Genomic DNA, 15,746 nt, shown 5'->3' with positions numbered 1-15,746 from the left:
GCGTTGTTACTGAAGGAGAGAGAGCAGTTATTTAATATTGGTGGGTTTAGTTGAGGAATCTTGTATCTGTTTGTAAACAGCACCAGTTCCGTTTTCGAGGGGTTTACCCCTAGACCTCTTTCTGTTGTCCAGTCAGAGAGTATTTTAAGTTTGGCGGTCATTAGATCGCATGGTGTCTGAGGAAATTTTCTTGAGAAAATAATGGCTACATCGTCCATGTAGCACAACAGCTTATTTACTGCGATGTTCCATAGCAGGGGGGAGAGTACACCACCCTGAGGGGTTCCCCTGTTCACGAACTTTGTTTGTGTTGAGATTCCTAGCGTGGATGTTACCATTCTGCTCATCAGCAATTTATGGATTAACTCCACGATTTGGATCTCAACACCCAGGTCGGTGAGGGATTCGGTTATGGCTGTAGGGAGAACATTGTTGAAAGCGCCCTCTATGTCCAGGAATGCAGCAAGTGCGTATTCCTTGTGATTGAGTGACTTTTCGATTTGGCTGACTACCGCGTGTAGAGCTGATTCGGTGGACTTGCCTTTTGAATATGCATGCTGCGCTGCTGATAACTGTTTCGAGTCCATGACTGACCTGATGTGCAGTCCAATCAGTCGCTCGAAGCTCTTAAGGAGAAAGGATGTCAGACTTATGGGCCTAAAATCTTTCGTCGTCGTGTGCGAGGCTTTGCCCGCTTTGGGTATAAAGACTACCTTTGTTTCCCTCCATGATGATGGCAACGTTCCTATCCTAAGAATGGTACGGAAAATTGTCTTTAGCCAGTTGATGGCAAGTTGACCTGCGTGTTGGATGTGCGCAGGTGAGAGATGATCGGGTCCTGGTGATTTGAAGGGTTTGAAGCTGTTTATGGCCCAACTTATGTTGCGTTCGGAAAGAAGCGTTTCCAAGTCAATGCTTAGACCTGCATGATTTCCTGGGAGACGTTCTACCGGGAGACTACCCGGAAAGTGGGTGTCTAGTAGTAGGCTTACGGACTCCTCACTAGAGTCTGTCCACGAGCCATCTGGTTTTTGAAGGTACCCCAGGGAGGGGGTTGTTTTGGAGAGGATCTTCCTAAGCCGAGCTGCATCGGCTGTTTCCTCTATGTTTGAGCAGAAGGTCTGCCAAGCTGATCTTTTTTCTTTCCTTATGGCCTTCTTGTAGGAGACTAGTTCTAACTTGTACTGTTGCCATTTTAGATCCTCATTTCCTGCTTTTGCCCTGTTAAAAAGGGTTCTGCAACTGGATCTGAGTTCTGAAAGTTTCTGTGTCCACCAAGGAGGCTTTCTGGTTCCTCTCGGTTTGCGTTTAGGGTGGGCTGCTTCGAAAGCCGAGTTGCAGGCATTCGTGAACATCCCTACTATTTTATCAAGACTGAGTATATCACTGTTGTCACTTGGGGGTTCTATTGGAAGAATGTTTAGTAGGGCTTCCCTATAATCGCGCCAGTTGGTACGTCTAAGGTTGACGAATTCAGCTGGAGTAGGAGGGTCTAGCGATAAAGTGGTTTCTATAAATCTATGGTCAGAAAAAGAGTGTTCGTTTGAGACTTCCCAGTTTCTGACTGCTTCTAGCAGATTACCTGACACCATGGTAAGGTCAATGACTGTTTGGCTATTTTTTGTGATAAAGGTGGGGGTATTACCCCTGTTGCATAGAAATAGATTTGAGCCAAGGATTAAGTTAAAAAGAGACTCACCCCTGTTGTTGCTTGTTGGGCTTCCCCACTGAGTGTGGTGAGCGTTTGCGTCGCAGCCGATTACCAGTCCTATTTTGAGCGCCTCGCTATCTTTGACCAGTGTCCGGACAAGCTCGTCTGGGGGGTCTTCCTTCTCGAAGGCCATGTAAGCTGAAGCCACCCTGATTGTAACCGCTGGAAGTTCCAGACTTGCTACGGTGTTGTCTCCGTTGCTGTAATTATGAATCAGAAATATGCTAAGGTGCCTTTTGGCTAAAATGCAGGTTCGAATTTTACCTTCTTTTGGATCAAGCAGCACCTTGAAATCTTTGGTACCCAGTCCAGCAACCTTGCCTCCTACCACCCAAGGCTCCTGAATGAGTACTAGGTCTGCCGCGCCGTCAGCCAGGCGGAGCAGGAGGGCAGCCGACGCTGCTTTACTGTGATGGAGGTTCACTTGCAGTAGTCTTAGCGACATCTGCCGAGTTCCCCTCCACCACCGTGACGTCCGCTTCCTCGCTGCCGCTGAGGTCGCCGTCGTCTTCGTCCGCCGGGTTCATCGCCTGCATCCCTCTGCTTAGCGACGCGTCGGTTGAGTAGCCATCTTCCGGCTCGTCATCTCCAGGAGCCTCTATCTCCTCGGGAAAGACCTGCTCGGCTGGGTTGCCGGTCGGGTCCTCCTTCGAGTTAGAGTCTCCCTTGTAGACTTTTATGCGGATGACACTGAATCCGAAGTTCAGCTCCCCGTGAGCGGCCTCTATTGGGGATACTGACTCCTTATTCAGCACCACGATGGCCTGGCTGATCGGCCCCTCGTGAGGTTCCACCTTTAAGACTTTCCAGTCGTGCGTGGGCAAATTTGGGTTGCACCTTTGCAACATAAAGAGGATGTCCTCCGGTGTTTTGATGGACGACGGCAGCCATATCCTCGCTCGTGGTCTGCTGGGGACGTCGCACCAATCTAGTGCAACGATTTTCGCCCCAGGATACACCTCTCCGAGCTTCTCCGTCGCCTTCTTGTAGAGGTCAGCTGATCTCTGGCTGTCGCAAGACACCACCTTGACGCTGCCCTGGAACCAGCCTGCGTCCTTGCAACATGGCGTCGGTTGGGGGAAGTCCCGGAGCAAGGCCATGCAGATGGCCGCTAGCTGCTCCTCGACCGCCTTCCACTGGTTTCTTGGGATCCGGCCTCCGGGGTTTCCCTTGTCAACCAGTCCAATCAGAACCTTGTCCCGCGCTATCTCCGCAAATGACAGGTTCTGTTGGACCCTAGTTCTCTTTGCCGCAGGTCCAGGCAACTCTAGAGATCGTTGTCTCTTTGGCTGTGCACTTACAGTATTAGGCTTCTCTTGCCCGTAGTTGGGGAGCACCGTCTTCGCCCATTCCACCTTCTTCAGCCATTCAGCTGAAGGGTTGGCAATCTTGCTCCTGTCATGTGAGCGGAGTGTCTGCGCGGCAGTCCGCTTCTCCGCATAGGTGTGTTTATTTTGCTCGGTGGTTGGAGCGACCGTCTTCGTCATACCTCCTGCAGTTTTTGGCGCCGGCGCGCACTTTGCAGAGGTGCTGGCGGCCGACTGTCTTCCACCTATCACCCCCAGTTTGGGGTGGGGCCCTTTTGGGATAGCCCCCGAGCTGGTGCCAGCACAGGCGGAGCCAACGCTCGCAGATCCTGTCGCACCCATCTTCTCCTCCGTCACGGGTTTCTTAGGAGTGCCCGGCTCCATTGTGTTTTTATTTTTATAATTATTGGTATCCATAATCGATTCCCACGAGTTGCGGAGAAAGGGAAGGTCCACCCGGGCAGAGATCCGCGATGCCCGGGTAAGGCGATAAATAGAGCAGGGGGCCGCCATCTCCCTGAGCCCACCGTTTGAGACTGAGCTAGTTTTTAGCCCGGGCCCTCAGCCAGGCTGACTCTCGGCACGGTCCGATTTACACCTTAGTCCGGCCCGAGGTGAGATGTTGTGTGGGATAGGAAGGAGGTAGGTTGTGCGTTTGGGGAAAAAGGGGTTGTGTAGAGCAACTATTTAAATGCGGCTGAACAATTCGCATCGACGGTACTGCCGCTAAACAGCGACAGATACCCGCTGGCTGTCCGGGGCTGTTTATTGCAGAGGTTTCGGTCTGGCGGAATCCGTTTGACCTAGCCTACTGCTATTCACAGCTGGCCTTACAGGCCGTTCGCTATCCGCAACCTGCGACCCGCTTGGTCGCCTCCAGCTAGGCGTCATCGGAACCATCTCACAAGTTTCTTGGACCAACGGTAGTAAAATGAAATAGAATATTGTCTTAAAATGTTTGTAATTAGTTTTTAGTTTTCTAAAAATCGGAAAGCTCTGTACATACAATGCTCTCAAGGGAATGACCTGCAAGGGTTTCAGAAACTTCGGGGCGCCGAACTAGTCGGCTCATCGCACCAAGCTGGTGGGATCGCCGTTGGATTTCCTAGTCCTGTTTTCAGGGAACTGGCGTATGTTATTACCCCATTTGTGTTTAGGGGGCCAAGTTAAGATTTGGCTTTTTTCCCAAAGAAAACGGCAGGTTTGGTTTAGGATTGCACGCACTCATTTTGTATATTGTGGAGGCGTGCAGACTTTGCTCATTGATGCAGACTCTTTAGCTTCTTATAGACTGGGCAGCATGTAGTTTGCGGTATAGTATTTTTATCAGTTATCCCATTTGTTCTATCCTTAACAGTAATCCTCCTATGCAACATGAAGTGCAGTTGCATTTCGGTTTTCTTCAACGCTCTGCTCTCTGGCTCTAGTTCGACCATAAAGAGTGACTGCGGCTTTTTATTTCTGTTGGTTATATTTATAATATTTTTGGCAAAAAGTCAATTTTCTTTCAAGACCTTTACTATCTCTGTGGTAGATATGTCGGGCTCTATGCCCTTTAACACTTCTTTCAACCCCTTGCTGCACTAGAGCTGATAAGTGTAGTAGGGTTTTATGGTCTCATCATTCTCTCTCTGTCATTCTTGACCAGCGCAAAAATTTTCCTTAAACCTACCATAGCATTCGAGTTCTGTTCTCTTATGCCAATTGGTGAATTTGAATTTTTTTTTTACCGTTTGTCCAGGTTCAGATTGATTATTTTCAACATCCGACAATAGGGTGAATATGTTGTTACTAGATGCCCCTGGTTGCTCACCGCATTTTATTTGGCTGGCTAAGCTTTCGCTTAATTTGGATGTAACGACCCATGCCGAATCCGCTTCCGATGTGGCGGAGACCGTTGATGTTGTTGTTGCAGTTGCTGCTGCTGCAGAAATTGACGAGGTCACTGTGCTCTTGGCTGGCGAGCTATGACTGGAAGCTAGTTATGGTGTTCTACACTGCAGGCTCCATGAAGTGGGAGTTGGGCTGAGTAGGGCGGGAAAACAGTTGCTCTTGGCAGCTCGATTTGTTTTTATACACTTTATTCGTAGAGTAAAAGGGTATACTAGATTCGTCGGAAAGTATGTAAAAGGCAGAAGGAAACGTTTCCGATCACATAAAGTATAAATATATATTCTTGATCAGGATCACTAGCCGAGTCGATCTAGCCATGTCCGTCTGTCTATCTTTCCGTATAACCGCTGAGATCTCAGAATGTATAAAAACTAGGCTATTGGGACCTGGCATGCAGATTCCTGCAAGTTTGTTTCAGAAAGGTTCCACGCCCACTCTAACCCCCACAAGCCGCCCAAAACTGTGGCTCCTACAGTTTTGATGCTAGAGTACAAATTTTAACTGAAATGTATTGTTCTCATCAATAACTATCGATTGACCAAAAAAAGTTCGCCACGCCCTCTTTAACGTCCACGAACCGCACAAACCGCACGGGTAAAACGCAATGGGCTAACGAGATTACGGCGAAGAGGTGCAAAAAAATAACAGTAAAAAGAGGCAAGAAAAATATTAGTTTACTTAGGAAAAAAATTGTGTGTTTTGTCAACAACAGGCTCCGCGGTATAACTACGAATACAAAAATGCCGATGTCTGCCGACATTTTGAATTATGTGGCCCATATAATTCGACTTATCTTTAATATTCTAGGAATATTAATTTTTTAAAACAGCATAATGTCCTAAAAAAAAGATGTCAAAACATCTCGAAATCAATGTTTATTTTTAGCTGATTTTTCATTTTTTATTTCGAAGACGATTTAAATAAATATAATTGTATTTTATGTACAACAAGAAAGGAAGTTAACTTCGGCATGCCGAAGTTTGTATACCCTTGCAGTTATTATTATAAAATTTAATTCGAAATTCTTAAAAATACAAAAATGATATTCCCTATAGTATAAGATAACATGTAAAAAAACCACGAAGCTATAATTTGTTTCATATTATTTTCCCACCAACTACATGATATAGTCGTCCGATTTTGATAAAATTAAATTCGAAATTCAAAAGAAATTAAAAATTTTATTTCCAAGAGTAGGAAGTTATATGTTAAAAAACACCAAAGATATAATTAAAAAAAAATTTTTTTTTTCCGATTATTACGATGGGAGCTTTACGACATAGTTGTCCCATCAGGCTAGTTCCGACTTGTATACTAAAGTTTTAGCCCGATAGCTTAAAAATTGAGAGACTAGTTTGCGTAAAAATGGACGGACGTACAGGCGGACAGACGGCCAGACGGACATGGCTAGATCGACTCGTCTAGTGACGATGATCAAGAATATACATATATACTTCATGGGGTCGGAAACGTTTCCTTCACTGCGTTGCAAACTTCTGACTGAAATCATAACACCCTCTGAAAGGGTATAAAAAAAATAGATGTTAACTCACACTCAATATGTTGCCAGTACTTTCCAAATTTGAGTAGATATTACTACGAAAAGAACGGGTTTATAACATAATGAAATGAAATCGCTTTAAATCGAAATTAAAGCATACAGTGGCCAATATATTCCAACAAAAAAAAATTACTTCCATTTAAGATTTATTTTTTAGAGGTGGTTTTCCATCAGAGAAATTGTGAACATTTTGGGAGTCTTAACTTGGACGTCAAATTCCATAGACATGGACAATGTGTGTTTCAGCGAAAATATTTAAGATAAGTCCAATTATGGGGAAATGAAATGTCAGCAAACATCGTTTTTTGTATTCTTAGCTATACCGCGGAACCTTTAGGTGATGGAAATAAAGTTTTTATGTGACTTTTACTTAGGAGCACCCAGATATCTTGCAAAAATAAGAAATGGTTCGTGGAAATTTCACAAAGTTCAATTTTTTGTTTGTGTGTAATTAGTAAACTCAATCGAGTGCGAGAGGGATTGAGATATGCATGTAGCAAATCGGCAGTTCTTATCAAGCCACCAAGCAAATTACCTGCACAGTATTCCATTTCCCGCTTTTGTTAGCTGTCTTGGGCATCCCCGGTTAATGGTGATGGAAAATATCACAAAATCGACTTTGCAGCCCAATAAAGCGGAATTTTTTATCCCACCTCTCTCCGACAACTTTGTATGCGATTTGGGGTGCGTTAAACGGAAAATTGATGCAAACTCGACGCGTTCATAATGGAAACGGGGCCTAAGAATTATTTTTAACTATAATTCAAAATATCTTTGATAAAGCCTAGTGCTCACATCGACGAAAACCACGAGCTAACCATAGGAATAAGCGAGAGGTAACTGGGCGGCTTTTGACGCTTTTCGTCGTGTCTGTTTTTCAGTGCGGTACTCAGGTAAGCTAAGGAAATACCAGAAAAATAACAGATTTCGCGAGTGAATTTCGGTGAACACCGTTGGTCGCCGCGCAAAGAATAAAAAAATTTTACTTTCGTGGTGTTCGTGCAGAAGCGGTGTTGAAAAGCAAAACGAAAAATGAAAGTCAAACCACAAAACTCCTGCAGGAGGTCAGTGCAGATGAAAAAGGGACGCATAACCCAAGCCTTGTGCAAGCTGCCATTTATTATACCACAACAGGGCAAATCCGAGGAATAGTGGAAGTGCTGGAGTTAATAGAATCGAGAAGTCCATTTGTTACCTGTATAATCGTTCTCCCATTTTGTTAGAATCTAGTTGGATTGTGCGTTATCAGTGCTTGATACTCCGTTGGTAGTGATTGTGTGATATTTTCTGAAATAAAAGAAAAATCGAAAATTAAATAACTTAAAAACATTTTGTCAATATTTAGGAGAGCCAATCGAGTTTACCCGCTCATACTAAAATCGAAATCGCTTTCAACTGAATTAGAATAGAGAATGTTTATGAAACACAGCGGAATTAAATGTTTAAACTGTACGAATATTACTAAGTAAATTAACTGAATTAAGATAAGTTATATAAATTCGGAGTTCCATAGAAATCGATGAGTGTTGTAGTTCGGTTGAACTTGTTTATATGTATGTATCTAAGAGTTCTGCGCGATTTTAGATTTACTAGTAACATATTTCAGTAAAATCTGCGACACTCGGTTAGAAATTTTGGAGTGTATTCAGGATATATGTATTAACCGTTAAAGATGAAAAAGGTTTTTTTCGCAAAATACAAGACTACTTCTTCCACCAAATTTATACAAACGTGACCACCCGTTAGAAGAGCGAACAGAGTTCAATGGTTTCAGTGGCTTAATTAGGATGATCTGTTTTCACTGCATAAGCCAAGCGGCACGTCTTAATGTCGCCACGCGTTGACTCTGTGTTTCGGTCCTGCTGGTCCTAATGTTTTTGAGTGTGTTTGTCGTTTCTGTGGCCGTTGTCTGCTGGTTTGACTCGCAAGGGCATCAAATGGCATGTTGGGACTAAGCATGCAGATTCTTGGGCATCCTGCGCCGCGCAAGATTGTTTCAGCAGCCAGTCGAGCCCCCTTATTATACCCGTTACTCGTAGAGTAAAAGGGTATACTAGATTCGTCGGAAAGTATGTAACAGGCAGAAGGAAGCGTTTCCGACCCCATAAAGTATATATATTCTTGATCAGGATCACTAGCCGAGTCGATCTAGCCATGTCCGTTTGTCCGTCTGTCCGTCTGTCCGGATGAACGCTGAGATCTCGGAAACTATGAGAGCTAGGCTATTGAGATTTGGCGTACAGATTCCTGAGCTTCTTACGCAGCGCAAGTTTGTTTCAGTAGACTGCCACGCCCACTCTAACGCCCACAAACCGCCCAAAACTGTAACTCCTACAGTTTTGATGCTAGATAGAAAATTTTAACTGAAATGTATTGTTCTCATCAATACCTATCGATTGACTTAAAAAAAAGTTTGCCACGCCCACTTAAACGCCCACAAACCGCGAAAACCTGTGACGCCCACAATTTGCATGCTAGATAAAAAATTTTAACTGAAATGTATTGGTGTCGTAAATTTGCCACGCCCACTCTAACGCCCATAACGCTTGCTGCTTGCATATCTCCATTTCCCTTAGAGTAACGGGTATCTGATAGTCGAGGTACTCGACTATAGCGTTCTTCCTTGTTTTTAGTATAATATTTTCTATAAACTTAAATTTTTAATTAACTAATTCCTATTATCAACACCCATATATGTACATGCCAAGAATGGTTCAAGTCGGACAATTCATTAAAAAGTTATAAGATAGAATAAGAAGAAACCTGCGCTGCGTACGGTGATAAAAAATATAAATCTGAGATCTCAACTCTCTAGGTCTAAGATTTTCCAAGATCACGGCGTTTATTCGGACAGACGGACATGGCTATCTGTTACAAAATTTCCTCACCACCGGCCATCTTGGAAGAGTTTGTACCACTTGTAAACATTTTTTTTTACTCAGAACAGTTTCACCGTATGCCACTGTCAACATTTCAAGTGTTTCGGAGCACTTAATTTTATTTTTTACACAAAATTTGATGCAAGTCCTTTGATCCATATTTTTCGATAGCAAATAATCGCTGAGCACGCAAAACAACTTGTTACCTTTACGCCTCTCACAACTAAACAAAAAAGGGGATTTAATTGAAACTTGGTACAGATGTTGGGGAAGAGTGTACCAACATAACAAACCAAAAAATCGATAATCGAAAATATGTTGCCCGCGAAATTTGAAAAGTCACCTTACTTTTTGAACACACCTCGTATATATGATATTTTTCTCAAAAATAAAAATAACAAGGAAATAAGGGGACCAAAGGGAGATGGAGATATGCCAGTAGCAAAGCGAGATTGAAATGCACCACCTACCCGCGATCTCAATATAAGGTTATGGGGTTATTAGACAGATTTATGCGTTATGGGCGTTAGAGTGGGCGTGGCAAATTTTTTTTTTAATAAATTAAATTAAAATATTATGCAGACGATATGATTGAACGCTAGGTGGCGATATTTGGGTGGTGTGCAGTCCCGCACTCCCTATACCTGAGTAACGGGTGTGGAAACCAGCATCGAGTTGCTAAACAAGCATTGATGCCTGCAAAAGAGTGGCGCTTTCCTCACTACTAATACATATTTTTCTGTTCATATATTTATGCTTGCTTCGACGACTCCGGCTTTGGCCTGACAATTAAACGGTTTCCGCTGCCCATGCACACTTGGACTCTGCTGGTTCTATATGTGCTGGAATACTACATGACAGGTCTCTTTGTATATTCCCCTCTCTCATCCGTTGACTCCGGCATCGTCCTGACGACTAAACGGTTTCTTGACGCTCTGGGCAACCGGCTTACGCAACCAGTCCCTGTAGAGAACGCCTAGTAAAAGACGAACGTTCAACCCTACCCTTCCCTCAAGACTATTGCAGTCGTACCTGATACATAGCTAGAGCAGTCCTCACAGCAATCGACTGAGTCTCCACTCAACTTAGCTGTGTATTTACCTTTAAGGATCTCAGGTACCTGTGTCCCAATTCGGATACTTAACCTGTCCCGATCGTCTCGACGTATCGATCTTGATCCTTGCTGACTTTCACGGCTGTGTGTTCTTGACTTTGACTTTTCTTGACGTTGTTGTTATTCTCGATGACTGGGCCCGCTTATATATGCCTCCTAGTACTCCTTTTATTTTATGTGTTCGTACTAACTGACTCTTGGTCTGTTTTGTGGTCCGTTCGTATCGCCGTTATCACTTGGATCGTCCACCTGGTCTGGATGTTTTAAGTCGCTGGCATGCACCGTGCGTTCATTTTTGCCTATTTGGTGTCTTATTTTGCAGATTGCGGAAGTTGTAAAGTCTTTAACCTGTTACGGGCCGACGTACCTCGGTGATAGTTCCGCCGCAAAACCTTCTGCCGCTTTTGATATCGCCGATCCTAGAATTCCACTTTCTCCGTCGCTGATTGTAATGCCTGAGCCGCCTTCTCTAGATTTCTTCGGCCAATTTCGAATACTTCTTTAAATTTGTTCACGCTTCCCTCTGGCGATTCTGCATGCCTTCCTGTACCCAATATTTCCCGGTCGTGCAGCGCGGTCGGCTCCCTGCCCTGTGTTAGGAACGAAGGTGGGTAACACGTTGACTCTGATACGCTTGAATTGACAGCCATCATAATCTCTGACCACCTTTCGTCCCAGTTTCTCTGGTTTTGTCCGGCAAACTGTGCTACAATTGTTTTTACAGGCCGGAAGTGTACGGTGCCGTGAATAGTTGCTTTGTTTCCATATCGCCTAGGAACTTCTTGAAAGCTCGATTGGCGAATTGCACCCCGTAGTCCGTGATTAGTACTTTAGGGAAACCGAATCTTGTGATTATGTGTACTCTAATGCACAGCTTCCAAGGCACCACATCTTCGTTGCCGGCTCTGTGTGGTACTCCGGAAATTTCTGACTGCTTGCTCTAAAACGTCCCATAATAGGGGTTGAAGTCACGACCACGCAACAACTCGCAAGTAGCCGACTTTCCGAAAAGGAAATATTTTCCATCCTCCGTACCTGTAATTTTACCTCGAAATAAAATGTCAGAAGTCTATTTTGATGCATAATAATACGTGTATTCATTTATTTTGTTATCGCGAACATGTTTTATTATATATTGAAATTAATTTTCTGGCTTCGTTTCGGAGATTTGCATAGAAGAAGGAGGCACACTTTTCCGACGTCAATTCAGAATTACAAAATGAAAGTGTTCACCATAATTAGTTATATTTTAGATCATGTCCACTCGATTCATGAACATAGTTTTTGTATTTAGAAGGTATTGAAAATGTTGACCAATTATCTGTCCTATAAATTGACAATAAATTGATCAATTTCCTCATGAACTCTCATATTATTAATTTTGTTTTCTTGTAGGTCCTTACACATCTAGTCTCCACTTCAAAATGAAGTATAACAAGGAAGAACGCTATAGTCGAGTACCTCGACTATCAGATACCCGTTACTCAGCTAAAGGGACCAAATGGGCATGGAGATATGCAAGCAGCAAGGCGAGATTAAAATGCGCCACCTCCTGGCGGTAGACAGGTTAAAGCGTTATGGGCGTTAGAGTGGGCGTGGCAAATTTTTTTTTGAATCAATCGATAGGTGTTGACGAGACTATTACATTTCAGTTAGAATTTTTTTCCATCATGAACATTGTGGGCGCCACAGATTTGGGCGGCTTGGAGTGGGCGTGGCACCCTTCTTGCTGGCAAGCTTTTTTTGGCTCAATCGATAGGTATTGACGAGACCAAAACATTTCAGTTACAATTTTTATTCTAGCATCAAAACTGTTGGAGCCACAGTTTTGGGCGGTTTGTGGGTGTTAGAGTGGGCGTGGCACCCTGCTGAAACGAACTTGCGCTGCGTAAGAAGGTCAGGAATCTGCATGCCATGTCCCAATAGCCTAGCTTTTATAGATTCCGAGATCTCAGCGTTCAACCGGACGGACAGACTGACGAATAGACGGACCGACGGACAAACAGGCAGACGGACAGACGGACAGACGCACATGGCTAGATCGACTCGGCTAGAGATCCTGATGAAGAATATATTCACTTTATGGGGTCGGAAACGCTTCCTTCTACCTGTTACATACTTTCCGACGAATCTAGTTTTACTCTAGAAGTAACTGGTATAAAAACGAGTATTGATACCCGCTGAGATCTTGGAATCTATAAGAGCTCGCTTCGACGTTTAGATTCCTGGGCCTCCTGCGCAGCGCAAGGTTATTTCAGCAGGGTGCCACGCCTACTCTAACGCCCAGAATCGCCCATAACTCTAAAACTCGTCTAGCACCAAACAATAACAAGTAATCTCCAAGTTTAATAGAGTGCGAGAGGGCGGGATATATATTTATACAGAAAATCTGCTGCTTGCGAAGTATCACTAGCGCCACCTAGGGTTCACGTTATGTGGCGCGTAGTTAATATCCCGTAAACAGCCGATATGAATGAACGAAAGGTGGGGCTTTTTGTTGGTAGAGTAACGGGTATCTGATAGTCGCGGCCGTCGACCTAAACCTTTCCATTTTTTTTCAATTTTTTTTTTTCAATTGCCAGTGGTCAAACGTGGTCTTCGACCCATAGTTTCTCAGGAAATACTGCTTAGAATAACCCCTAGCTTGTATTCCACACAAACGATATAAAACTACTTTCGCGATTATACAAATTTTTCAAATTCAAGGCTACGCAGATATTTTTCATCAAAAAACAGTATTTTTCTCTTTCAATTGCGGAGGGTTTACCGTAATTATCAAGCCATAGTTTCTTTGGCAATATTGCTTACATATGTCCATAGATTAGGTCCCCCTACGATTTAAAGAAATCCAAATAGACCCACCCTAATATACATTCATTTAAATGTTTTTTTTTTCACGTGGAGCATTATTTGTGATGGCTGACGGCATCAAAACCTTTCTTGTTTAAAAATTTGAAGAAGTCCGGGCTCCAAGGAGAATGGGAGAACTGGCTTCGAACTTTTAAAATATATCTAAATGCTGCTAAAATCAGGTCGATTACGAGGAAAAGAATGAAGTTGTAACACTTGGGTGGAACACAATTGCAGACGGTTGTGTATACACTTCCGGGTGCGATAGTAGATACAATAAGTGTAACCGATGCTCCCAACTGGGTCACTGTGCTCGAAAATGCTGAGCTTTTTTAAAACGAGCATACCCACTATCGTATGATGCAAAGAACGCGGAGAATTTCTAACGTAGAAATGTACGTTGTATTTTTAGATTAATCGAGAAAACTCTTTTCAAATAGACAATAATGAGGAACGTGAAGAATGGATAAAATTCCGAATTGGTGGCAAAATGTTGAAATGATAGTCCATTCCGGTTCTCGTCGTAATCTTATCTCAGGACGATTGAGTGGTTCTTGAGTGAAGGAAAGCAACTGTATGCAATGTATGTAGGTACAGATAGCCAAAACCATTTTTTGGGATATGCCTGAGACGCAATTTTAAACGTAAATTTTGTTTTTGAAGCACCCATAACGGTCAAGACTTTCCTAAATAGAAGGATGTCAGCGTTTCACAGATAATAGATCCACATGTTGACCTGGTGAAACATTCCGGACGCGTATGAAAGTGAAGTCGTTGCTTAGTTGAAGGAAGCTCGCAAGATGGATATAATTAAGCCAGTAAGTGGCCACAGTCCATGGATATGGCCGAAAGTGATTGCATATAACGGCGACTATCTTTGGATATGAGGCAGGCCAACCAGGCGTTTCGTATAGAAAATTACCCTTTGCCCTCTTTCAAATCTTTAATGACAATGTTAAGAAATGAAAACTATTTTCACGATTGGATCCCAGCGACGTGTAGCATCAATTGGACCTAGGGAAATCAAATAGGCAGATTACACCTTCAGATACAAAGGACGAATATCTGGCATAAACGCAAGTCCAGAAATCTTTCAACAATGATTTGAAGAACTTTAGAAGAAGAAGAACTCTAGAACTTTGCGAACCTAACCGAATTGTTACATGAGATGTTGAAGAAGAATAAAAAAAATCACCTGAAGATCAACTGATGAAAATGGGTTCCAAAAGCATAAGTCGGCGTTAACTAGTGTAAGTTTACCCCATAAATAGGATAAGATTAACAGCTAATGCTAGCCATGTTGCTTTGGGGGCAGTATTGGTTCAATTTAAAATTGATTTTGCCAGTCGAAGCTATCAAACAGAGAAGGAGAGTTTGGGCTTGGTCTGGGCAGTGGAGAAATTTTTTTTTACTTAATGGCACTCAAGATCGAACTTATGACTGTTGATCATAAGCCACTTTATAGTCGCCCCAAACTTACAGGTTAAAAAAAATGTTACCTATAGATTCTTACCTAAAGCTAGGAAACTTTTTTTTTACATTTGACTCAAACTAGAGTAATTTTGACGGAAACCAAAAAATGATTACCAATAGGTCGATCGTGGCCGTTGTTATGGCGACGCAACACCCGTGAATTGCACTTTCTTCTGTCTCTACCAGTTTGGGTCTGGTTAGTTCAAATGCACCCCTCCCCCGACTCAAGATTCGTCGTTGTTTCTCTATGTGAAACTTTCTGGCATACGTAACAATGTTTATAAAATTCCTATAAATAGTTTACATAAATTCTGAAAAACAGCACATCTTTGCACTCATACATATCTACGCAATAATTTGTATCTATTTAATTTATTATTTATTATTTAATCTATTAATTTCGTTGAATTAATAATTCTACACTTATATGTGTGTACGCATGTAAGCACTGACGATGATATCGCATCAAATTTTTGTATGTAAGTTTTTTAGTTATATTTATGTTCGTTTTTTTAAGAAGACGACGGAGTGTCCTTCGTAATCTTTTGCGAAAGCTTCAGAATTTAACTAGATCGCTTACTGCTTCAGAAATAACTGAATAATGCTTCATCTCCCAGTGTGGATATAGTTATAGGAATATAGGCATATGTATTTTGAAAGTAAGGTCTAAATTTTAAATGAATAATTAAAATATATATTTTTCGGGGTGGTCTATTCACGTACACGTAGTAGATAGAACCACATTTTATAAGTAAAAACAAGGAAGAACGCTATAGTCGAGTAACTCGACTTTCAGATACCCGTTACTCAGCTAATGAGACCAAAGGGAAATGGAGAAATGCAAGCAGCAAAGCCAGACTGAAATGCGCCACCTACCCCTGAGCTCAATAAATGGTTTTGTGGACGGTAGACAGGTTTAAGCGTTATGGTCGTTAGAGTTAAAATTGTATGCGCCACA

The 15,746-nt window shown here is 42.7% G+C and overlaps 1 protein-coding gene across 6 annotated transcripts in view; it reads right to left on the bottom strand.

Moving 5' to 3' along the window:
• Window positions 1-15,746, bottom strand: part of LOC118879131 (uncharacterized) — a 922,643-nt gene that overhangs the window by 605,896 nt on the left and 301,001 nt on the right. For all 6 annotated transcript variants that reach the window (XM_070998173.1, XM_070998175.1, XM_070998174.1 and 3 more), the window contains one exon: window positions 7,668-7,759. Coding sequence is in view for 2 of the 6 variants with exons in the window: in XM_070998178.1 (XP_070854279.1) it covers window positions 7,668-7,687 (20 nt within the window). In the remaining 4 variants the exon portion in view is untranslated. The remainder of the gene's footprint in view (window positions 1-7,667; window positions 7,760-15,746) is intronic.

This window comes from Drosophila suzukii (genome assembly GCF_043229965.1).
Source record: "Drosophila suzukii chromosome 2 unlocalized genomic scaffold, CBGP_Dsuzu_IsoJpt1.0 scf_2c, whole genome shotgun sequence".
Taxonomy (NCBI): domain Eukaryota; kingdom Metazoa; phylum Arthropoda; class Insecta; order Diptera; family Drosophilidae; genus Drosophila; species Drosophila suzukii.
Note: the sequence above shows the minus strand (reverse complement) of the source record. Positions and strands in the feature narration are given on the sequence as shown.